The 25810-nt window shown below is 41.7% G+C and overlaps 1 protein-coding gene across 1 annotated transcript in view; it reads left to right on the top strand.

Annotated features, from left to right (window-relative positions):
* The window catches only part of LOC145393965 (serine/threonine-protein phosphatase 2A 56 kDa regulatory subunit gamma isoform-like), a 294483-nt gene that overhangs the window by 107806 nt on the left and 160867 nt on the right, over positions 1-25810 (top strand). The window contains exons 4-5 of the mRNA XM_080267941.1: positions 12697-12851; positions 14000-14130. Coding sequence (XP_080124067.1) covers positions 12697-12851; positions 14000-14130 — 286 coding nt within the window. The remainder of the gene's footprint in view (positions 1-12696; positions 12852-13999; positions 14131-25810) is intronic.

Genomic DNA, 25810 nt, shown 5'->3' with positions numbered 1-25810 from the left:
TGGTGTTATCACTTCATTTTCTTTTAAATACTTCATCCATCTTTTTCTAATAATTATCTCAATTTTTACAAACAACACTAGTAAGTGATACAGGTCTGCAACTGACATTTTAAATGTCAGGGCCAACTTGCCTAGCCCCAGGTTTCTATGCTCCTCATGGGGTAACATAGGATTGGATGATAGATGGATGGATGGATGATACAGGTATGTGATAGAGGTCTACAATTGAGTGGATCTTCCCTGTCTCCTTCCTTGAAGATTGGCACAATATCTGCTCATATCCAGTCTTTAAGTAACTGTCCATTTCCCAGAGACTGCTTACTGATGATATGAACAGCCACTCTAATTGGTCAGCACATTCCTTCATGATCCATCCAGCCACACCATCTGGTCTTATGCTTTCCTCACATCCAAGTCCCTCATCAGCTGTAGCATTTCATATATGCCAACTTCAGTTTCTACCATTCTCATCATCCTGGGTTCCATTTCAGTTTCCCTAAATTCCTCTTCCAACACATAGACTAATACTGCAGCTTGTTGTTCATTATTTCGCACAATTCTTCTCTTTTGTAAGTTTCATCTCCATCCCTCAATCGTATTATACTTCCTTAACTTTCATTTTACCATTTACAGACCTATTAAATAGTGTAGGCTCTTTTTTACGTTTAGTTACAATATCTTTTTCGTATTTCCTTTTCTTCCACTCTCCGCACCCTTATATATTTATTTCTTATCTGCTTGTACTCCTCCCAAACCCGTTCATTACACCTACTGGGGGAGGCAGTGGCTCGGTCGGTAGGGTAGCCTGCATTTCTTCTGGACCCAAGTTCAAATCTCCGCTGGGACAGGGAATGGTTTAGGGATTTGAATTTCATTAAAACAGACTTTACTGATCTACCAGAAGACCCGCCGACATACACCAGTCCTGTATGAGACAGCCCTGGCATGTATTCAGTATGGACGGTGAGTGTTAGGGCTGAAGTGGTGATATGTAGGTTAGAGGTGTATGATATGTAGGAGGACTACTGGACCTTGAAAGCAGGCTGTGAGGCCTATGCCCGGAGTCACACACATAAAAAAATAAATAAATGAATAAATAAATTCTCACTATTCCATGCTCTTTTTCTAGCCTCAGGTGCCATTCTACACCTGTTGTTAAACCATTTTTTCTTTCCATTGCTTTGAAGAATTTTGGAACATGTTTACTAGCTCCTGTTTTATGTACAGTACTTCCATCAAAAACTCATACTTCTTAGCATTTGTGATCACATTCATTTTTCTCAAGTCAGCATTTGGGAAAAAGTTCCCTGGTGTGTGTGTGTGTGTGTGAGAGAGAGAGAGAGAGAGAGAGAGAGTGGAGGGAGGGAAAGGGTGGAGAGAGGTGTCAAGGAAGGAAGGAGAAATGCGGTGAGATTGTGTTGCCAGCTCCTTTCTAATGCTTCCAGAGAGAGAGAGGGAAAAATGAGTGTGCGAATAATCTAAAGCATGGGGGAAAAAAAAAAAAAAAAAAAAAAAAAAAAAAAAAAAAAAAAAAGGAAAATAATGCAGGAAAAGTTTTACAGTACACACACACACACACACACACACACACACACACACACACACACACACACACACAGTGTTGCCCGGATAATAGAATATCCAGTTAGTGCAAAAATTCGCTGACACAATGCATCATCAGCAGGTGTCGTCTGCAAGCCAGTCTGGTTGCAGGGAGGTGCAGAGTTGCAAGTAAAACTTACCTGTCGAAGTGAAAATTACCACAAGATGAGCACCATTTTTAGTTAAGTGAATATGGAAAGAGTTAAGAAAATGATGAAGCTAGAAAGCAAGATGACGATTTCTACCCTGAACTGGTTGAAATGGAAACATATAATAAATTAGTAGAGAAAGTGGCGCCTGGTGGTTTAGTGGGTAATCAAGGCGCTCCATTTGGTTTGAGCCTGTGTAAGTTCATATCCAAGGAGTGGTTGGGGTTTATTGCTTATGTAATGCCACTCAGGGATGAGTGAGGCTGGTCATTCTCATCTTAAATGTCAGGACCAACTTGCCTAGCCCCGGGTTCCTACGCTCCTTATGGGGTGACATAGGATTGGATGATGGATGGATGAATGGAAAAAGGTTTTCAAAGTGAAGCAGAGGAAATTGAGAAGCAGTTACGCATGCAGAAGGAAGAGAAAAGTAAAGTAAACAAAAAAGACACAACAATGGATGAGCTGTCAGTCAAGGTAGGTTCACCTAGAAGGAAGATTAGTGAAATGGCATGTACAGTTGTGAACCATGAGAGTATTATGGAGGAGTTCATAAGTGATACAGAGACAGTTAGGCAAGCAAGCAGTGTGATAGACCAAAGCAGTGATATTGAAGAAAAGATAGCCCAGGTGAACGTAGTAATGAGAAGTTGCAAAGATGAAGTGGAAAGTACTGTACATATGCTGGACTGGCGAAAGTAAGGAAAGACAGAAACAAAAGTCAAAGAAAAAAACATTAGAAGAAAAAAAAAAAAAAAAAAAAACATTAAAAATACCCTAAATTGGTGAAAGATACAGCAGATATCAACAAATCTGTAGTAATCACTGTTATAGATGAGGAAGAAATAATAAACAAAATTTCGAGAGACAAAAAGATGGCAAATATAATGAACATACTAAAGGAAGCATCAGAGGAAATCTGTGATAAAGACATAAAGGAACATGAAAGACTAGGGAAATATGAGAGAAATAAGTCAAGCCATCTGAAAGTAACCTTCCAGACTGTGAACACTGTGGAGAAAGTACTAAAAAATGCAAACTCATGGAAAAAGAGGTATTGAAAAAAGTGTGGATAAAATAATGCCTAATAAAAGAGGAACTGGGAATACTAAAGGAGAAGAGGGAGGAAGCAAAAACAAAGAATGAGGAAAGATCAGAGGAAGAGTTAATTTTTTTTACAAAGTAATTGGATTGCAGGTATGAAAGTGGTACATAACCAACAGTGAATAAAAAGAAGGAAGGTAGTAGAATCAAGCTATGGCAAGTATGTAAACAAGATGATTAAGCTGATGTACTCAAATGTAGACAGACTGGTATCTAAATTATTAGAGATGAAGGACTATACCAGAGAAAAGGAACTGCATATTTGCCTAACTGAAACAAATGAACCCCAAATATATCAGTTGATACCCTAAACTTAGATGAGTACAATATATGGCAAAGAGACAGAAATTTAAGGAAAGGAGGAGGAATTATAATCTTAACAAAGAAAAATCTACAAGTCAGAGAACTAGAACTAGATGTACCCTCATAAATAGAACTGATTGCATTAGAGACTAACACATTTGAAGGGAAAGTAATTGTGGCAAATTTGTACATGCCACCCAAAACAAACACTTGGGAAAGAGACGAATATGATGATCTGGCAGAAAGTACAGTCCAGAGTTTAAGAACATTACTACATAGAATGGAAGAGGAATCTAAAAGAATTATATAAACAGGAGATTTCAGTACAGATATAAGTTGGAATACTCTAGATGTAAGAAGCCAAGAAAGCTTTTGGAATCTAAAGTTCCTGGATCTTGTGCAGGAGTTTTTCGTGACATAGAATGTAAAGGAAAACACCAGAAAAAGAGGACTTGATGATCCATCAGTACTAGATCTAATATTTACTAGGCAAGAAAATGATATTGACAATATCATGTATCACTCTCCATTCGGCAAAAACGACCATGCAGTATTATTTACAACTTCAGAATTGCCTATGGCATAGTTACCAGTAATGAGAGTTATAAAAATAGTCCATCCATCATCCAATCCCCTGTTGCCCCAAGAGGAGTGTAGGAGCCTGGGGCTAGGCAAGTTGGTCCTGACATTTAAGATGAGAGTGACCAGCCTCTCTCATCCCTGAGTGGCATTGCATGAGCAATAAACCCCAACCATCCCTTGGATATAAACCCTCACTAGCTCAATCCAATTGGAGCTCTGTAATTACCCACTAAACCACCAGGTACCATAATTTGGTTATATGGTTACCACCCAGCATTGTAAATGGCTTCCTGGTGTACATGAAACCATTTGGCTTGTCACTTAGTGTAGAGTCACCCATAGGCAGAAGGAAGAGGAAAGAATGAAGAAAAGAAAGACAAGAGGAAGAAAGGATTAGAGGAAAGGGCAGACACCCAAAGCAGCACTACATCGAGTGAGTGGATGGTGAGTATCCCCACCTACCACTAACCGATACATGCATGCCCACACATATTCCCAGATATACAAATATCAGCAAAAGAAGTACAGGAAGAGTTATGTAAATTAGACAAAGGAAAAGCATGTGGTCCTGATGAAATTTCAGGCTGGGTGCTACATGAATGTACAGAATAGTTAAGCAGACAATTATATATAATATTCAAGGAATCTTTAGGTCATGGTCAAGGCAGAGAGTCTTGTTTTCAGCTGTTATTTGTAACTGCAGCCTAAATTATATTATTTTTACATTATGTACGCTTTTCTTTGTCTTCGTGGTGCACTTTGAACATTTCACACTATACAATATTATAATGTAAAATTTGTCATCTTACATCTCTACAGTTATACTCTTACATATGTAAATATTATATACAACTGTATATTACAACTGTTCACACTAATATGTCTTTAGTGTGTGGTATTCTTTAAAGCAGTTGATACAGAGACCCACACCACACTCAGGGCACAACGTAGTCACATCTCTGCGTTTACCTGGGTGTCTCACTGAATTCTTGCACACATCACATCTCATCTGTTGTTTACAACTAGAAGTGGCCCGAGGTGGTGTCATGAGATATATTCACGTCCTAACAGGCACTGTTGCCATATCTCCCATTTGTTTCATACAATAGGCCCGCAGAATAGGAATGCTTTCTGGAATGTCAACCGCCCTTTCCATTGAGGATGTTCGGGAATGTTTTCCGCCCTTTAGGGATTAAGGAGATTGCTGTGTTGAGTTGGGAGTTAGAGATATCAAACTTTTTGAATGGGTGTTTAAGTGTGAAGGAACTGTGAAGTGTCGAGTCATCTGCACATGAGTGAATGGGATTGTGGATGACATACGGAATCATTAATATGAATGAGGAGCAGGGTTGGAGCCAGCATTGATCCTTGCGGCATGCCAGCGTTGAGTGAGTGGAAATTGGAATATTTATCATCTACCTTTACTGTTCTCTGTTGCCAAGGTATGAGGAAATCAATGGGACAAAAGATGATAGGCTGTAACAAGGGAGCTTGGATAACAGGGATTGGTGCACACTGTCAGAAGGTTTAGAAATATCAAGGGCTAATGCATGGTTTCTCCATGTTGGTCAGTTGACTGATGGATTGCATGAGCAAAGAGATTGAGTGTATTAACAGTGGATCTTTTATGGCAGAAACCATACTGTCACATTAATTAAGTTGTTGAATTCAAGATGTTAAACACTGTAATTATTAATGACAGTCTCAGATACATGTCTAAGAGAAGATGTGATAGTTAATGGTCTGTATGTGGAGGAATAAAATGAACTTTCTAATTTTGGAATTTGATGGATGTTGGCTTCTTTCAAGAATTGGGGAATGAAAAAGTACATACTACATATGCATAGTTTGAATAATTTAGATAAAACAGGAGCAAGTTTTGAGGAACACTTTTTCAAAATGATTGGAGGAATTCCATCGAGACGTGGAGCTTTGTTTGTTAGTAAATTGTTGAGGATAGATTTTATGGTTAGTAAATTGTTGAGGATAGATTTTATGTATGTAGTCTGTACAGTAGCTTTAGTTTAGCAATTTAGTGCAGGAAAGTTCTGACGAACTTCCTCTATGGTAGGATTTCTGGAAACATATTGGTAAGAATATTAGCTTTTCCATGTTGGTCATTTACAGTGTTTAATTATGGAGATATTACTGGAGGAATGGGAGATGACTTGTTAAAGTTACTGTTGGAAGAACTGAGAGATGACCAAGATATTCTATTGTCATTAGGATTATTTAATAGTTTGGATCTGCTCCGAGGACAGAATCAGGTGGGGAGTTTGACTGGGGTGGTACAGTCGTGGCCATAAATAATCACCTATACTCCTGTACCCTGTGTCTCAGGCTGGCTCCCTTACGCGCGGCAAGTCACGCTGGGGTAAGAGGGGCTGAGAGGGAGGGATCTGAGAGGGGGGGATGAACGATGGTGCTGGGGTGGTGTGAGGGAGGGGAGGGAGGGAAGGTAGGGGAGGGAGAATGAAATGTGAAGTTGTAGCCTCATAATTTGTCTCTTTTCTTTCATGCAGGGCATCATAAAAAGGAGTTAATATTCGGTAGGTAAAGCTGCATTACACCTTGTATAGCAGAGTCAGATGATAAGCTTTAGATAGGTGGTGATATCAAGGACTGGCTCATGAGAGAAGCATTCGGACTTGACAGATCAAATATTAGTGCCGAGCCATCGAGACTGAATTGGGCCCAGATTGTCAACTCGTGGATAAGGCGACCAGAGTCGCGCCTTTAAGCGGGACAGTCTCGCTTTTCTATTTTTATTTTTTGCATCTGTCCCGCTTTTTCAATTGTGAATAAAATGTCCTGCTTTTTATGCTAATTATTTAAAATATCCCGATTTTAGACAATTACTATTACAGTAGATATATTATGACTTTCTTTTATGAAATTATGATGAATTAGTAAAATTATGCCTAATCCAAACCAAATGAAATACCGAATTGTTAATATAAAATCTGTAATACTAACTGGTAACTTTGGTCGGCCCATTCACCGTACCCTACTGTTTATTGGTCATTGGAGTTCATTTGAGACATTAGTGTTTAATTAGCAGCCTCAGGGTGAGGTGTTACACAGCAGCCGTCGCTGTCACTCGCATTTAAGTCAGTGTATCTCTCTCTCTCTCTCTCTCTTATATATATATATATATATATACATACACACACACACACACACACACACACACACACGTGACAATGTCCCGCTTTTAGCTTCAATAAATCTGGTCACCTTAAACGTGGAAGCCAGAGAACGAGAGGACACGGGCCCACCTCCTCCAGCACACCAAAGACGAGTGGGAGCTGTTCAGAGTCAGATGAAACCAGCAAACCATCAACAACATTGTTTCCCCTGTGCCGCGACGCCTGCATGAGGTTTTTAAGGCAGGAGGCCACTGGACTACTTACTAAGGCGTTCCTGGTGGCTTTGGCTTGACCAGTGTCGGTAAACATTGACACAGATATATTTTGGGAGTTTGGGTAGGATTTTGTTTCATTTTCCCTCTAACAGGTAATGAGAGATACCGTTATCATATCCACCCATGAGCACAGATATCAAATTTATTTACCTTTTATGCACAGTTATTTTAAATTGCCTATTCATATAGAGATGTCATTAAATAATTATTGAATTGACATGATGGTGACTGTATAGAGGGAGTGTATACCGCGAGGGTGATCGTATTTACTGTGGACACAGCCATGTCAAAGGCTGCATATAATATTTAGTTCCAAAAATTGATTACATGTAAGGGTAGAGGACGTTTCTTACCCAAACAATACGGAAATCATTCCATTTTGCGTATGGAGTCAAAATACACGGTTAAACGCAAATATCTGGCTCGGCACTAATGTTTGATCTGTCACGTCAGTATATTTCTCTCACGAGCCAGTCTTTGATATCACCACCTATCTAAAGCTTGTTATCTGACGCCGCTATACAAGGTGTAATGCAGCTTTATCTACTGAATAGTAACTCCTTTATATGATGCCCTGAATGAAAGAAAATAGACAAATTATGTGGCCACAACTTAGCATTTCCTTCTTCCTCCCCTACCTACCCTCCCTCCCCTCCCTCCCCTCCCTCATTCCACCCCAGCACCATCGCTCGTCCCCCCCCACCTTCCATTCTCTCTCTGGCCCCTCCCTCTCAGCCCCTCTTACTCCAGTGTGACCTGCCGCGCATAAAGCAGCCAGTCTGAGGCACGGGGTACGGAATGATAGGTGATTATTTATGGCCACGACTGTACATCTGTCAAATGATAACGCAGGTGTCCTAAGGCCAGCTCAGCATGGACAGAAACCTCGCGTAGAGTGGGAAGTTTGAGGGGAAGAGCGGGGGAAGTCGTTGAGACATTCAGTAGGAGGTGGGTGGATGTGGCGTGTTTGCAGGAAGTCCGGTACAGGGGTGGATCAGCCAGAAAGATTGTTCAGAAGGACTGTTGCAATAAGTTGTTTTGGCAAGGGAGGACAGACGGATATGGAGGTGTTGGTGTGATGGTTGCGGAGAAATGGGTAGAATATGTTATGAATGTTTTGAGAGTAAGCGATAGGATATTGGTGGTGAAAATTCTGTTGGGTAGCAAGATAGCTGCGATTATATCGGCATATGCTCCACAGGCAGGATTGGATGAAGCAGAGAAAGATAGATTTTGGGATGATTTAATACGTGTAGTGGATGGTATGTGGGATGATGAGATAGTGATTTTGGGAGGGGACTTAAATGGTCATGTAAGTGAAGCAGCACAAGATTATGAAGGAGTGCATGGGGGATGTGTGTATGGTCTAAGGAATGCAGAAGGGGAAAGGATACTCGAGTTTGGGGAGGCAACGGACATGATTGTGTGCAACACACATTTTAGGAAAAGAGACAGTAGGTTAATTACGTATGAGCCTGGGGGAAATAGCAGTCAGATAGATTGTTTTCTGGTTAGGAGGGCCGATAGGATGTTAGTGAGGGATGTTAAAGTTATAGGAAGTGAGGAGTGTGTGCAGCAGCACAAACTATTGATTTGTGATATGGTGCTTAAAGAGCAAGTGATGAAAAAGAGGACTTATGTACCTAGGAGGAAAATATGGAAGCTGAAAAACCAAGTAGTAAGGGATGCCTTCTATAGCGAGTTGAGGAGAGTGGTGGCTGAACACGGAGCTGTAGACAGAGGTGTTAATGAACAGTACAGAGCCCTCAAGAACAATTTCTTAAGATTTACTAATGTAACATGCGGTTGGACAAGAGGACCACCAAGACATAAAGTAACTTGGTGGTGGGATGAGGGTTTAGAAGCTGCAGTTAAGGAGAAAAGAAGGCTTTTCAGGGAATGGAAGAAGGGTGGTAGCAGAGAGGAATATTTGGCTGCCAAGCGTAGGGCTAGAAGAGAGGTATACAGGGCAAAGTCTGAGTCACAGAGACTATTATTGATAACCTAAATCATGGGGAAAGGAAAAATATGATATTTAGGGTGGCAGGTCAAGTGAAGAGGGATAATCGGGATATTATAGGTGAGCAGTGTGTGAAGAATGATGAAGGAAGGGTAGTGGTGAATAGTGAGGATATTAAAGATGCATGGAGAGAGCATTATAACTGGTTGTTGAATGAGGAGTTTGACTGGGACAGGGAAGGTTTGGAGCCAGTAGATCCAGTGTCTGGCCCTTGGCCTTTGATTGATACTGCTACTGTGAGTGAGGCAATAGGCAGGATGAGGTTGGGGAATGCAGCAGGTGTGCCTGGGTTGACTGCCGAAATGTTGAAGGCCTCAGGCGATATAGGGGTGATTTTAGTCACTGACCTGATAAATAGGATTATTTATGAGTGTGTTGTCCCAGATGATTTTATGAGTGTGTTGTCCCAGATGATTGGCTGAAGAGTGTAATTGTAAATGTGTATAAAGGGAAGGGTGATGCCCATGAAAGAGGAAATTATAGAGGTATAAAGCTTTTAGATCAGATAACGAAGGTAATGGAGAGAGTTTTAGAAGGTATGATTAGAGAAAGAGTGAATATTGATGAGATGCAGTTTGGGTTTATGCCAGGTAGGGGGACCACTGATGCCATATTCATTGTTCGACAGCTTCAGGAAAAATATATTAGTAGGAGAAGGGATCTTTATTTTGTTTTTGTTGATTTGGAAAAGGCCTTTGACAGAGTCCTTAGAGAGGTGGTGAAGTGGGCAATGAGAAAGCTTGGCTTGGAGGAATGGCTGGTTAGGGTGGTTATGGCTATGTATGTGGGTGCTCACACCCAGGTAAGAGTGAATGGAGATTTGAGTGATGAGTTTTCCTTGAATGTTGATGTGCATCAGGGGTCAGTCTTGAGTCCCACGTTGTTTATCATGGTACTTGAAGCCCTTTCACGTGACTTTAGAAACGGACTCCTGTGGGAGTTGTTGTATGCTGATGATTTGGTGTTGATTGCAGAGAACAAAAGGGAGGTGGAGGAAAGGTTTAGGAAGTGGAGAGATGGTATGGGGCACAAGGGTTTAAGGGTAAATGCAGATAAAACAAAAGTGATGATATCTAGGGTTGGTGGCGGTACTGTCAAAGACGAGGGAGAGTGGCCATGTGCAGTTTGCCACAAGGGCATGGGAAGTAATTCCATGTTGTGCGGTATGTGTGATAAATGGGTGCATAAGAGATGTAGTGGTATCAGAGGTAGACTGCGAGATAATGCTGATTTTATGTGTACAGCGTGTTGGGGTGAGCGGGTGGAGATTGTCAGACATGAAAGGATTGAACTTGCTGGTGAATCTCTTGAGTGTGTGGAAGAGTTTTGTTATTTGGGAGACATGTTGTGTGCTGGAGGTGAGGCTGGAGCTATCTCTGTGGCTAGGGTGAGAAGTGGTTGGAAGAAGTTCAGGGAGCTGTTGCCTCTCCTGACATTGAGAGGACTCTCCCTATGTGCTAAGGGGTCTTTGTATGCAGCATGTGTTAGGAGTGTAATGCTGTATGGTAGTGAGACCTGGGCAGTGAAGGAGGAAGATATTCGCCGGCTCAGACGTACAGAAATGACAATGATTAGGTGAGTGTGTAGTGCGTCCTTGCGTCCAAGGCCTGGAGGGGCTGGGTTTACAATGGAAGAGTTGAGAGGTAGGATGGGACTGGAGTGTATTGGTGTTGTGACGAGGAGGGGTAGATTGAGATGGTTTGGACATGTGGAGAGGATGGGGGATGATAATTGGGTGAGGAAGGTGAGAAGTGTTAATATTGGGGGTGGGGCTTTAAGGGGTAGACCGAGAAAGACATGGGACAAGGTCATTAAGTGTGACCTCAGGGTTAAAGGACTGAACAGGGAGGCTGCAATGGATTGTGCAGCGTGGAGAGACGCCATTAGGTGACCAAGGCCAACACATGCAAGCATGTTGGAGCCTTTAAAAACGAAACGAAACAAAACGGTTTGGTTGTGAAGAAGGTTTGATTTGGTGATGCACAGAGAAAGACTTTTGTGTCTGGAAAATGTGAGAATGGCAGAAGTTAACAATGCTGTGAAGATACTAAAGAATGGGAAGACAGCAGGTTTTGATTAGGTAGTCGATAGAGTGGAATTAAAGTATTGTTTGCAAATATACCAGAAAGCCTTGATGTGTGGAATTTTACCATTGGAGTGGAAGATGACTGTGATTTTACACAGGTAGAGATGTAAATATGATTGAAATGAGTGCACAAATTATCACATAAGTCAGCTGAGTGTTTGTTGTCATTGTCATCATTGTTGTTGTTGTTGTGGTCCCAAGCTCATCCAGATAACCCTGGTAGACTGCAGGTTGAAGATGCCCCTCTTCATTCAGCTACCCTGTTATTAGGGGCCAAGGAGTTGTAAGACAAATATATGAAATAATAGTTATAGATGAGATAAGACAGATAGGACTGGTGAGTGATGAATCAGGTAGTTTTAGGAGTGGTTGGAGATGTGTGAATCAGTTATTTGACATAAGATGGATAGTGAAGAAAGTGTGTTAGGAGAACTGTAGGTATTTATAGTATTTATTGATCTGAAAAAAGAGTATAACATGGTAAATAAGAAAATGTTATGGAAAATTTTATGTTTGTATAATACAGATAGAGGCTGTGAAAGCTGTGTAGAGTTACTTTGATGGTAGTGAAGATTCTTGGTGGTCTTTTATGTCAAGGCACTTTAGCAGGATGTGGCCCATAAAGGTTCATATCTGAGGGATGGTTGGAGTTCACTGCTCATATAAAACCACCCTCTTTTGCATTAAGTGTCTGGACTGAGTAGCCTAGTCTTGTGCCTTTGCATTCCAGATGGGGCAGGTAAGACTTATATGACAGATGAATGGATGGTATACATCTGAATTAATGTTTTGCACAGGTAAATCGGTGGTAGATGGGGGCACTCACCATCCACTCACTCAATGTAGTACTGCTCTTGGGTGCCTTCCCTTTCCCCTCTTCTTTCTTTCCTTTCCTTCTTTCCTTTTCTGTCTTTTCTTCATTCTTCCCTCTTTCTTCTGTCTTTGGGTGACTCCACACTGAGTGACAAGCCAAATGGTTTCCTGTATGCCAGGAAACCATTTACTATGCTGTGTGGTAACCATATAATCAGGTTATGGTGCCTGGTGGTTTAGTAGGTAATTACGGCACTCTAACTACATTGACCTGATGCAGGTTTATAGCCAAAGGGGTGGTTGGGGTTTTTTGCTCATGTGATGCCACTCAGGGATGGGTGAGGCTGATCACTCTCATCTTAAATGTCAGGACCAACTTTCTCAGCTCGTATGCTCCTCATGGCAGAACACTGGATTAGATGATGAATGAATGAAATGTAGCACTGTATAATTAATTATCAAGCCTTCATTTCCACCCCTCACAGGATTGCATTGTACAGTATTTCGCATGTGGTGATTTGCAGTTATGCACTTACTGCCATCAGTATATGATGAATTACCATAGTTGACATTTTGAGAATATCTCCTGTGACTAGGATTGGCTTTCTCGTAGGAGCAGAGTTCGACCCAGAGGAGGATGAACCTACCCTGGAAGCTGCCTGGCCTCATCTGCAGTTGGTGTATGAATTCTTCTTACGTTTTTTGGAAAGCCCAGATTTCCAGCCATCTGTTGCCAAACGTTACATAGATCAAAAGTTTGTTTTGCAGGTAAGGTTATGTATATATTTTTTTGGTAATGTTAATAATTTATCATGTTTATTTTAAATTTACTTTTAATAGGATAAATAATACAACAAGTATTGTACCTATACTTTCAGTTGTTTATTCGTTTTTTTTTTTTTTTTTTTTTTTTTTTTTTAAGAATCAAAATATTGCTACACATTAAAACACTTTTTTTTTTGGGGGGGTGGGGGTAACCATAATAATTTACAAAATAAGCATCATTAATAAATAATGAATCAGTTAACTGTACCTCATCTCTGTGATATACACTTTTCTGTCGGTTGTCCTCTGTCTTTAACCCCTGCAGTACATAGACACCTATTTGTCATCATACTGTAATCAATGACTTATTAGGTGGCAACTATTTGTCGTCATAACAGTCATACTTGGGACTACTCCACAATGTCAGGTATATTAGCAGGGCCTTTCAGTGAGCTTTAGATGTGGTACAGAGTTAATCTTAAATCTTCCTAGCTTATTTTCATCAGCCAGTCTTGTTAAGGGGTTATGACCTGTGGTGAGCACATAGCACTGTTTTTAGTTCATTTTATTTCCCCCACTTATCTCAACCTTTTCACTGCTTTTGTATGCCACAGTAATGGGACCCACACTACACCCTCCTCCCCTTCTTCCCATTGTTTCTTCCCTCCATCCTGCTTTAATGCTAGCTACACCCTAAGTCTCCTTTCCTTCCCAATCTGAGGGTGATGCACATATCCCTGCATGGAAATATTGCCAAAATAAATGGCAAATGATAGGGTCTTTCCCTGGATTATATGATATTGCCATAGTGAAGTAGAATTCAGCACCGTGGGGTTTTTGTAAGGAATTTTCTTTGACAAGATTATTCGCTTTCTGGAGTTTACCTTTTTCCTCAACCTTCAGTTCCATACAACTTCATATTTAGTACTTTTCCAAATGGCCCCCTTCCATGCCACCCAGTGACACAAGGTAAACAAACAAATTCACACTGCACTTGCAGAAATACCGGATATGGACATGACACATGGTAAGCCAGAGTTATAGCTGAGTTTAAGTACAGTCATCTCACATATCTTTGCTCCTCTCTTTCTTAGTATTTTCTCATTATTACTATCTCAAGTTTTAAAATGTTACTGTATATTTTTCATCAGCTGTTAGAACTGTTTGACTCAGAGGATCCCAGAGAGAGAGACTTCCTTAAAACCACTCTACACAGAATATATGGAAAGTTTCTGGGCTTGAGGGCCTTCATCCGCAAGCAGATCAACAATATATTTTACAAGTAAGTTTATTCTATGTTTCATTTTCATCAGTACTCACTCTTGACTTTACACTTGTCACACACTGAAGATTAGATATTCATCCTAAGGCCTCTAGTGGAAAAGTTTCTAGAAAAGGGAAAGAAGCTGTACGCGGTCTTTATGGATTTGGAGAAAGCATATGACAGAGAGGATGGCTAAGGATTATGGAATGTATTAAGCATATATGGAGTAAATAGAAAGCTTTTGAATGCTGTGAAGAGTATATATTTGAGGATGCTAAGGCTGTAGTGCTTGTGGATAGTGAACTGAGTTAATTTTCCTATCTGAATGTTGGATTGAAACAGGGATGTGCCATATCTCCTTGGTTGTGCAATCTGTATATGGATGAAGTCATAAAAGCAGTACAAGGTAGGTCAGTGGATGTTGAAGTTGCCGTAATGAGAGAGGGCAGCATTTGGAAACTTCCTGTACTGTTGTTTGCAGATGATAGTTTGTTGTTAAGCGAAGGTAAAGGGAACTGCAAGACTTGGTATGTGAGTTTGGGAGAGTATGTAAGAAATGGAATCAAGAGCTGAATGTAGGGAAGAGTAAAGTTGTGGTCTTTGCGTTATGAAGATACTGAATGCTCAGTGAGGTTGGATGATGAGGAAATGGAAAATGTGAGTGCATTTAAATATTTGGGTAGTGTGATGAGTAAGCATGGAAGTTTAGATTATGAAGTGCTTGAAAGGGTACAGCAGGGGAGATAGGTTGCTGGTTCTTTGAAAGCAGTGATAAGAAACAGGGAGGTGAGCATGGAAGTAAGAAAGTTGCTGCAGAATAGTATTGTGGTACCATCTCTAACATAAGGAAACGAGGCTTGGATCTTGCTGGAAGGACCCAAGTCAAGAGTGAGAGCAGTGGAAATGAGTTATTTGAGAGGAGCATGTCGAGTTACATGGAGAGTCAGACTGACAAATGAGGAAATGAAGGAGCATTGTGGTGTGGATGTGATAGAAAGTGCTAAGAGAAATGCATTGAGGTGGTTTGGCCATGTGGAGGGGATGGAGAGCGAGAGACTAATGAGAACAGTGTATGTGAGAGGTGGGAGGGGGAGACTGAGGATGGGATGGAATGGAGAGGTTTATGAGTGAGGGGGGTTTGAGCTGGGGGGACGGCAGTAAAATGGCAGGAGACTGGGTGACATGGAGGCAATTTTTTTGTGGTCTCCCCATACAGGATTAAGGGATCTTCCTGTAGATAGGTAAATACCGAAAGATGAGGCTATTGGACTCGGTGGCTATATTTTGTTGTACTAAGGTTTGTAGTGCAACATATTGGGCACTTAAAAGTTTTATTGTATGGGTAATGAAACACAACAATCCAACTTCATATGAGAAAATGAATTTTAACAAAGAAAAATACAGAAAAGACATATCTGAAAAATAAAAATAATATTTATCAGCACCTGATTTGGGGCAGTAGGACTCGCCGGTGGGCTTTCTTTCAGTGAAACATTTGAAGTTTTTTCTCAAATCAGTCTGACCTTTGATGCCTTCTTGACCAGTATCGTCTTTTGGTTGTGTACGTTCAAGGAGACCCACCTCTCTGCTCCTCCTGCTTCAATTTAATAAGCCAGAAGTAGTTCAGTTATACAGTTTATGTCAGTTGCTCCTTCTTCAATCTATGACTGCTGCAAGCATTCAGCCATGTAAACTACTTACGGACCAAGGTGCTTTCCACTGGCAATGATGGAGAGCATGATGGATGTTGAACTCTTAGTCGTATTCATGATACGCTCCAGATATTTTATACCATGCCAGAATATCTAAAGCTTTCCCTTACGATCATCGGTGATGTTAGTTTCATCATAGTTAATAATGTTTGCAGGAGGTACTCCCTCATGGTTCTCTCATAGCTTTTTAAATTAGGCCACTACGCCCTTTTCAGAGACAGCTGCCTGTTTCCTCGAAATATTTTGGCATCTCCTGGAGGACAGCAGGACTTTGTCACTTCAGAAAGCCATGTACCTGGGAAATTATCCTTGAAATCCGCAACATAGTGTCTACAACTGTCCAGATTGTACTTGGTGAAGTTGTGGCGTATAAATTGCCCCAAAGGGCTGAGTCAAATTGCTCCATTAGTCTAAAATCGTAATACAGGCATACCCCAGTTAACGATGCAGTTGGTTAAGTAAAATCTCATTTTTGGGAGGAGTATTGTATCTCGGGGTATTTTTAACATGTTAGGCATAGGGATGCATTTTTGAACCTTGGGTTTCCCCTTCAACCAAGTCCTAAACCCACCCAAATGAATTCAAAAACAAGTTTCTAGCTAACCTAACCCCTGTAATAGCTTTAAAACAAGCAAAACTAAGCCTAAAACCAGTTTATTACTCACCTAAGCCCAAAAATAATACAGTAGGCTCGCACAGTGCGCGAGAGATTGGGCAGTCCACGACCTCGCACACTGGGAATTTACGTACTAGGAATACATAATCTTATGGGAATAATTACATATGGGCGGTACCCCCTCATACCTTGACATTTTTTGGCCCTTAGAGACATAATAAAGGTCATATGTTTCAGACATTGTACTAAAGCTATAGCTACAAAAACAAAAATATGGGTAGTCACTTTAACAACAGTAGACAACAGGCCTGATGACCTTAAATAACAGGGGTTCCGAGGCGCGGCAACACTTACAGCACCGCACTCCCCACCGCACCTCCCACCGCACCTCCCACCGCACCAACACTTCCCTCCACGGACTCCTCTTGATCACCTTCCCCAGGAGCATCAGTCACTCACTTCGGCCATAAACCCTTCAAAGTCCAATACTGACACTTCTGACATTGCATCCTCTTCATCCTCAGCAGGAACAGGGGCAGACGATGTCGCTGGTTCTGCAATTTCACCAACTTGAGCCCGCTGTGTGTAGCTTGTTATGAGCGTTTGTCTTCTCCTGTTTATTTCTTCCCTGTGCCTGTCTGTGTAGAAACGGAAGAGTTTGTCGATACCAACCAGAAGTTCCTCCGTTCTTAGGTTGCTCACTTCCTGTTCCTTCACCTCATCCTTGAGCTTATCCACGGCAGCAAGGATCTTGCTAATGTTTTACATACACAGCTCAGTCCTGCCTTCCATCACGCCAAGCTGCTCAACTTAGCTCTGTCTGGCGTTGGGCTGTGTCAGCCTTGTCTATCCTTTGCAACACTTCCTTGGGAGGCTGTTCCTCAGTAGCAGTGTGCACTTCTTGTATGTCCGCCAATGTAACGTCCTCGAAACCTGGTACAGCTTGTGCTGCTGTCAATGTTGCTGCCTCAGCCTCGGCCAGTGGTTGAATGGCCGTCTCCTGGGCGATGCATAAGTGAGGCACGAGCATTCGCCACGCATGGTTCACCGTTGCAGGTGTAATCTGGTGCCAGGCTTGTAGGAGAAATTCAACTGCGTCTTTCACCGTAAAGTTACGCCAAAATGCCCCAACAGTCATGGCATCTGTGGCAGGTCGGGATACAGGTGCTGGTGGAGATGGAACAGGAGCAGATGCCTCATCAAGGTCTTCGTCGTGATCATGTTGTAGGGCATGAAGCTCCTCTTGTGTGTCGGTCTTCCTGCATATGTAGTCGTACACTTGCTTATGGTAGAAATGCTTCACTGTGGCCATTAGTTCTTGATCCAGTAGCTGCACTAGTGACGTCGTGCAGGGCGGCAGAAACACAACACGACAATCCTTATGAAGATCTTCAAGGTATGGAGGGTGACTTGGTGCGTTATCAAGCACAAGAAGCATCTTAAATGGAATGCCCAGTTCCCGACACTTGGCCCTGGCATCAGGGACACACCGCCTCGTTAACCAGTCTGCCATAATGTTCCCGGTCATCCAACCATTTGCGGACTTGTACCAATATACACTACTTGCATCCATGTTCGTGAGGTTTTTGTAGCACCTTGGGTGTGAAGCTGTGTGTACAACAACTGGCCTCATCTTGTGGCTCCCAGACAGGTTTACAGCGAGCAATACCGTCATCTCACACTTCTGGAGCTTGCGACCAGGGACTTGTTTCTGTGTTTTAGCAATGTAAGTTGATTTGGGCATGGCCTTGTAATATAACGACGTTTCATCGATGTTGTAGATCTGGTCCTTGGTGTACTGTCCCTCTTCAATAATCACTCGAAATATCACAGGATAGTCTCTCGCGGCCAGCTCATCGGCAGAGGCACGTTCACCAGACACTTTCACGTAACAGAGTTCCTTGCGCTTGAGAAAAAGGTCCAACCATCCAACCGATGCCCTGAAAGGTTTTTCCACTTTTAACCTGCAAGATGCTGCCTTGTAAAAGAGTTGGGCTTGGTTCTGAACAAATCTTCCATTCAGTGGAACACCTTCCTTTTCTTTCCTCATTATGAAGGTGGCACGATAGCGCTCCATTAGTATCATAGCACGATTTCCCACCCGCGAATGGCCGTCTAGGTCAGAGGCACTGTACGTCTTAACTACAGCCTTTATGGCTTCACGGTTCTTCCACACAGTTCTCACTGTAGATTCAGCCAGTCCCAGGGTTCTCCCGATAGCAGTGTTTCCTTGACCCTCCTCCTTCATCTTAATGATCTTTAACTTGGTGGCATGCGTCAGAAGTTTCTTAACTCTTGGGGTTGGAGCCATGGTGCAGCGAAGTACTGGCAGCACAAAAAACACCACACGTCCTCCACAGTACCACACAATTACTCTCCACAGATACACCACATCACTAACATACCCAACATCATCCTGAGTGGTGATTTCAACGCCAAGTCGTCGGCCTGGCATGTCAACAACCCTGACACAGACGGTGGGCTGGTACTACAATCCCAGACAGATCATCTTTTCATACTAAACAGTCTAGACCAACATACCTATATCCCACACCAAGCCCTCTTCCTCCCATCATCTCCAGACATCATCATCATCACCCCAAACCTCGCTCCCACTACATCATGGAGAGTGGTCAAAACCTTAGGTTCTGATCACCTCCCAATCATCATCACTACCAAAACCAGAATCACTCCAGCTGGCCACAAACACACATACACTAATTATGAGAGACCCAACTGGGAGGCCGTTGTAACTGAAACAGAACAACATTTCGAAACACTAAACAGTACACCCATCACAAACATCAACACCGCTATGCACACTTTCAATACAATCATACAAAACGCAGACAAAACACACATCCCTAGAGGCAACAGAAAGAGACACAACCCCAACTTCACACCAGAAATTCAAGGCCTCATCAGACAACGGGACACACTGCGACACTCCTCAACACCCCATACACAAGACACCATACAACAAATACAAGAACTCAACACTCAGATAAACAGTAAAATATCAGAATAGCAGACACTAAACTGGAAAAATTACCTCCAAACACTTGACCACAAAACAAACATTAGCAAACTTTACAAAACACTAAACAGCATCACACTTTCCAACAGCAACACCACACAATCACATGCTGCCACCACAACAACAGACACCATACCTTCAAACAAACAACAAGCAAGCACTCTCATCAATCACTTTTCACAAGTCAGCCATCTAACCCCCTATCCGGAAGACCGACGTATCATCCGACGTAAGAGGCAGTTCCCCACAGACCCAGACTACGCACCTTTCACTTACAACCAGACGAAGCACATCATTAACAACCTCAAGCACTCATCTGCCTGTGGACCAGACAACATAAGGAACATTCACCTTAAACACCTAGGACCACAAGGCATACAAGCACTCACCAACATATCAAACTACAGCTACTCACACAACATAATACCCAACATCTGGAAGCATGGCATTATCATCACTATCCCTAAACCCAACAAAGACCCCACGTTACCCTCCTCACATCGCCCCATCACACTCCTCTGCACCCCCTCTAAAGTCACCGAACGACTGATACTACAACTAGTCACACCTCACATTCCCCTAGCCCAGTCACAACATGGGTTTAGGCCACTACACTCCACAAACACCCTTCTTACAGACCTTACACAGAGAGTTTTCGATGGCATAAATTCAGCTAGGCCACCACACAGAACACTCCTAGTCACACTAGACATTAGCAAAGCTTTTGATGCCATCCCCTGCCACAACCTCACAAACAAAATACTCAACACAAACATGCACAATAACACAAAAAGATGGCTGGCAAACTACTTAGCAGGCAGATGTGCACATGTAACATTTGCCGGTCAGTCTTCTAACATCAGAAACTTCACAAACGGCGTCCCCCAAGGATCTGTTTTGTTCCCTACACTCTTTAATCTATACATGCACGATGTACCCACACTCCACACACCACAGATACACATAGCTTCCTATGCAGATGATATAACACTTACATGTACACACCAAAATGCAAACACAGGTGCACACATCATTCAACCTTACCTCAACACACTACACAAATGGTTCACCACAAACAGGCTCAAAATAGCCCCAGCCAAGTCTACAGTGACTCTTCTCACAAACTGGACAGCAGAACACAGTCACATCCCACACCTCACCATAAACAACACTCCCCTACCACACACACACACACATCCAAAATCCTTGGTGTAACATACAATACATCAATGTCATTTAAACAACACATCACAAACATTAAAAATAAAATAACACCAAGACTCAATGCTTTGAGGTCACTTGCCCATACAACATTCAGACACAACAAAGAAACCACCACCACAGTATGCAAACAATACATACGTTCAGTGATGAATTATGCAAGCCCTGCCTGGGCTTCTAACCTGACCAAAACACACTACAACAGTCTACATACCATACAGAACAAGGCCCTAAAAATAATCACAGGCTGCACAGCTACTACACCCACAGACCACCTGCATCAAGAAACCAAAGTCCTCAAAGTCAAGGATCACCTAGATATGAGAGGCACCCAGTTTCTTGCTGCAGCCTCCACAAACCCACAACATCCACTACAGTACATGGCAGCACATCCACCCACACCAAGGAACATCAAAACAACTCCCAGCACATGATACCATACACAAATACTGTCATCTCTCCCCCCTCGCCCACCTCAGACCAGCTTCCAGAAACATATCTTCACTCAGATCACTCGCCGCTCCATTCAGTCACTTAAAGACAACACACAGCTGCATGCACGGCCTCCTGACATCCACCCTTCTGAATCCTATTTTCCTCGTGTGGACAGGGTCCACCTTGCCAGGCTGAGATGTGGGCACCATCCAGCCCTCTTAAGCTACCAGAAGAGGCTGGATGACTCCGTTGCTGATGCCTGTCCAGGATGCAACACAGCACTCCATACTATTAAGCACATTATGGAAGACTGCATTGCACACAATCATCTATGCCAACAACACAACATACACTCTTTGAGAGCTTTGTGGGAAAGCCCGGTCTCGGCCATGGCCTTCCTAAGGGACTCGGGGCTGTTCGGCCAGACTGCCTAGGGAACAACTACCACTACTACTACACCACACGTTGTACACGACAGGTTAGCTGTAGAGAGCGGATCCACATAGTGCACGAGCCAGGACTGTTATGGCGCGCCCGCTCCCTTGTACCCCAAGCTGTGCAGTAGACTGCTCGGGAATTTCTGCGCATCAACATGACGACATGTGACGCGCTGTGTGAGGGGTGGTCGTTCACTAGTAGAAAATGGCATTTTTGAGCCACTCCTTTCCTATGCCTCGCGTTCTGTGCAGTAAACTCGCGCATTGAAGGGATTTTGGTTATGATTTTTGGTCACTCGCGCACAATGCAAATCGCGCACTGCGATGACGCGCATTGTGCGAACCTGCTGTATATGAAAATCATCAATAATACTGTAAGGCTAGAAAAAGTCAAACTTAGTAAACTGTTCCCCAAAATGACAGTGTTCACCCCCCTTATGACTAAAAACAGTTTATACATCAACCTAAACACAAAATTTAAGTCTAAATGTCGTCAAGATCGGTTTTAAAAACATAACAAAACTTGTCGTTATACCAGGTTTTGGCCATTGTTCGGCAGGATAGGGTGATATTTCTACCCCCATCGCTATGCCGGGGTATTGTTTATAGGGGTACCGTATCTTGGGGTCTGCCTGTATTTTATAAAGTAAGCTAACTTACATTGGTAGGTGGATAAACATTAACCTGTGGATTGCGAGCCACAGCTCAGGCTGTGCTGGCCGTGCATCACCGTTAACTACTCGACCCCTGCGCAAACCTACACATGGTGCTATGCAAAGATGGAGAGAGAGATTTTTTTCTTTTTACCAGGTGATGCCTGGATGTTTTTCTTCAGGTTTATAATTTTTTTTTTTTTTTTTTTTTTTTTTTTTTTTTTTTTACATAAACTTATGCATGGCCCTACACAGAGATGGAGAGAGAGAGAAAGAGAGATTATTTTTTTCTTCACCAGATGATGCCCTGGATGTTTATCTTCCAGTGTATAATAAAAAAAAAAAAAAAAAAAAAAAAAAAAAAAAAATCATTTTTTGCACACCACGGTGTGGGATAAAAATAGATAATTGCACAATCCACGGGTTAATGACTTTTAGCTTGTTATTATAATTATTTCTAAGGGACAGTGGAGTAAAATACTATTAATCTTGTCATTATTGCTGTAAATCACAACTCAAAAAAATCTGAAAATAACAAGAAAGAAAAAGTGATCACAGTTCCCTTACATTAAGCAAGCTATCCCTAAATTTCACTTACAATATACATTAGTGATTTTAGAGTATAATACCATACGAAAAAGTCAGATACAGTACAGGCAAACCAAAATTTACAAAACCCCTAAATAAGATACCCCAGAATAGTGTTGGTAGTAGAAATACCACCGTACGCTGCCCATCATAGGCCTACCACTGGTTTATCTATGTTTTTGTTTGTTTGTTTGCTTTTTACCAATTTTTGATGATATTGTAGACTTAAATTTTGTGTTTAGATTGATTTATGGACTGTTTTTAGACTTAAATTAATGTTTTTAGTAAGAGATTGAGTGAGCACCGTCATTTCGGGTACAGATTCTCACCCATCAGACGAGTAATAAAACAGTGTGGAAAACTAGGTGACCCAAAAAAGAATATTTCGTGTTTGACCATGAAACATCGAACCTGTCATGGAATACATAATAATGATTTTAAATAATTATTAATACTTATGGAAGCCTTAAAGAGTAAATGTTTCCTTCATTGACAAAAACAATGACATCAATAAATCATATTTTTAGATTCAGGCTGTTCAAGGGAAAACACTGTGAAAATACAAAGAAATTTCTAAGTGAATGTTGGAAAATAAGCGAGAAGAAAATAAAGGAGCGCAACAACCAAAACAGTAACTAAAACGACATAAAGAGAGGCCGTTGACAAGGCTATCCCAATCGCATCATCAATTGCATTCCCCGTCAAGAGAATTCCCCGCCAAAACAACAACGATTCTCTGTCACAATATTGCATGTTTAACCATTGAATATCTAGCCTATCATGGAATAGACAATAATAATTGTAGATCCATCCATCCATCCATCATCCAATCCTACATTGCCCCATGAGGAGCGTAGGAGCCCGGGGCTAGGCAGTTGGTCCTGACATTTAAGATGAGAGTGAATAAATTTTAATAATTATGAAAGCCTTAAAGAGTAAATATTTCCTGCTCTGATGAAAACTGTGACATCGACAAATCATGTGTTTACATTCAGGCTGTTCAAGGGAAAATGACAATACAAAGGAATTTTTAAATAAATGTTGTCTTACCCTGCTAATGGGGCAACGTAGGATTGGATGATGAATGAAATGAAAATGGAAAATAAGAGAGAAGGAAATAAAAGTGCTCAGCAACCAGAACAGTAACGAAAACGACATAAAGAGGAGATGTTGAAAAGGCCATCCCAATCGCATCATCGATTAATAAATCATGTGTTTACATTCGGGCTGTTCAAGGGAAAACGCTTTGCAAATGCAAAGGAATTTCTAAAGTAATGTTGGAAAATAAAAGAGAAGAAAATAAAAGAGCTCAGCAACCAGAACAGCAACAAAAATGGCATAAAGAGGAACCATTGAAAAGGTTACCCTGATCACATCATCGATTGCATTCTCCATCAAAACATCACCAATTCTTCGTCACAACAGTTTGCACCTTGGACGATTCTGCGTCATTCATACATTATTATTGCAGTATGTATAACAGATGTTTATTTAATTGTCTCGGGACTGTGTGATTGTTGGATTATATACAATGCTACTGCTTCTTCTCTATCGAATTTGAATATGATTCGGAGATCGCATTCTCCAGTGACCTTGACTGGATACAAGCAAGACGGGCACAAGTTTTAGGCTTAGGTTAGCCTCTTTTACAGCTGTTAGGCCATTTAGATTGCCTTGTTTATGGACTCATTTGGGTGGGTTTAGGACTTGGTTGAGGGGGAACTGAAGAATCAGAAACGCATCCCTATACTTTACAAGTTAAATCGGCCCAGATTTATGATACCCCGCTTAGCAATGAGTTTTTACTTAACCAGTTTCATTGTTAAACCGGGGTTTGCCTGTATGCCCCTATTTACACTGTCTGGGCCTCCTGAGTCTCATTACCTCTTATTGAGCCTAATTGCCCAAAGTGAGTTGAATAGCCCCATCTCACGGTAGAAGTTACATGGAGAGGTGCCTGTTTTAAACGTAAAGGTACTTATGTTTCTGAAACCAGTAGTCAGTGAAATAGTCAGACATTTCCACACTAGTCTTAATGTTCACCCCAAACATAATGCTCCCAATGGCTGGCTTTGGAAGTTAAAAACTGCAGTATGGCATGCATTGTTTAACTCAGTATTTAGTCTGGTGACTTACTCCTTATTATATTCCTGCATACCACAGATTATTTGAGTTTATTGCACCAATTGAACTGGAGGGGTTAGATATTGTCAATATGTGCCCCAGTCATTTGTAAATTGAAATTGTGTGGAAGTTGCTGGAGCTGAACAAAATTGCCATGAAAAGCTTGGTAATTAATTCACATACAGACTTACATACACTCAGGTGATCACTTATGGTCACAATCTAACATACATTACTTTTGCTACCAGCATTTACTCCAGTTTCATTTTCACAGCTTATTTCATATTAAAGGCTTAACAAAATCAAAGACTGGAATAATGTCATAGTTTTGTACAGAACCATGAAATACCATATATCCTAGCCTATAGTGCACTAATATTTTCCCAAAATCAGCCTGCGTGTCATCTGCTGATGGTAGATGTTAATCGTCGGTGACTGACGATCCATTGTAGTCCCTGGTCTAGTCTTCAGGCTGCAGAGTCTCCCCAGAAATGATAATGAGCAGATATATTTTGGATGTATGAAAAAAAATTCGTGGTTGGTGGGGTGAGGGGGTGCTCACCATCCACTCACTTGATGTAATGTCGTCTCAGGTGCCTGCCCTTTTCTGTCTTCCCTCCTTCCTTTCCATCCTTCCTCATCTGTGTTTCTTTCCTTCATTCTTTCCTCTTCTTTCTGTCTACAGGTGACTTTACACTGAGTGACAAGCCAAATGGTTTCCCGTACACAAGGAAACTATTTACTACACTGGGTTTTAACCATATAACCAACTTATGGCGACTGGTGGTTTAGGGGGCATTTAAGGTGCTTCAGTCAGATTGAGGCTGTGCAGGTTTATATCCAAGGGATGGTTGGGGTTTATTGCCCACGTAATG

The sequence above is a fragment of the Coenobita brevimanus genome, chromosome 26 (assembly GCF_032717465.1).
Source record: "Coenobita brevimanus isolate Jiangsu-jjx chromosome 26, ASM3271746v2, whole genome shotgun sequence".
NCBI classification, from domain to species: domain Eukaryota; kingdom Metazoa; phylum Arthropoda; class Malacostraca; order Decapoda; family Coenobitidae; genus Coenobita; species Coenobita brevimanus.
This window is presented reverse-complemented; position numbering and strand designations above follow the sequence as displayed.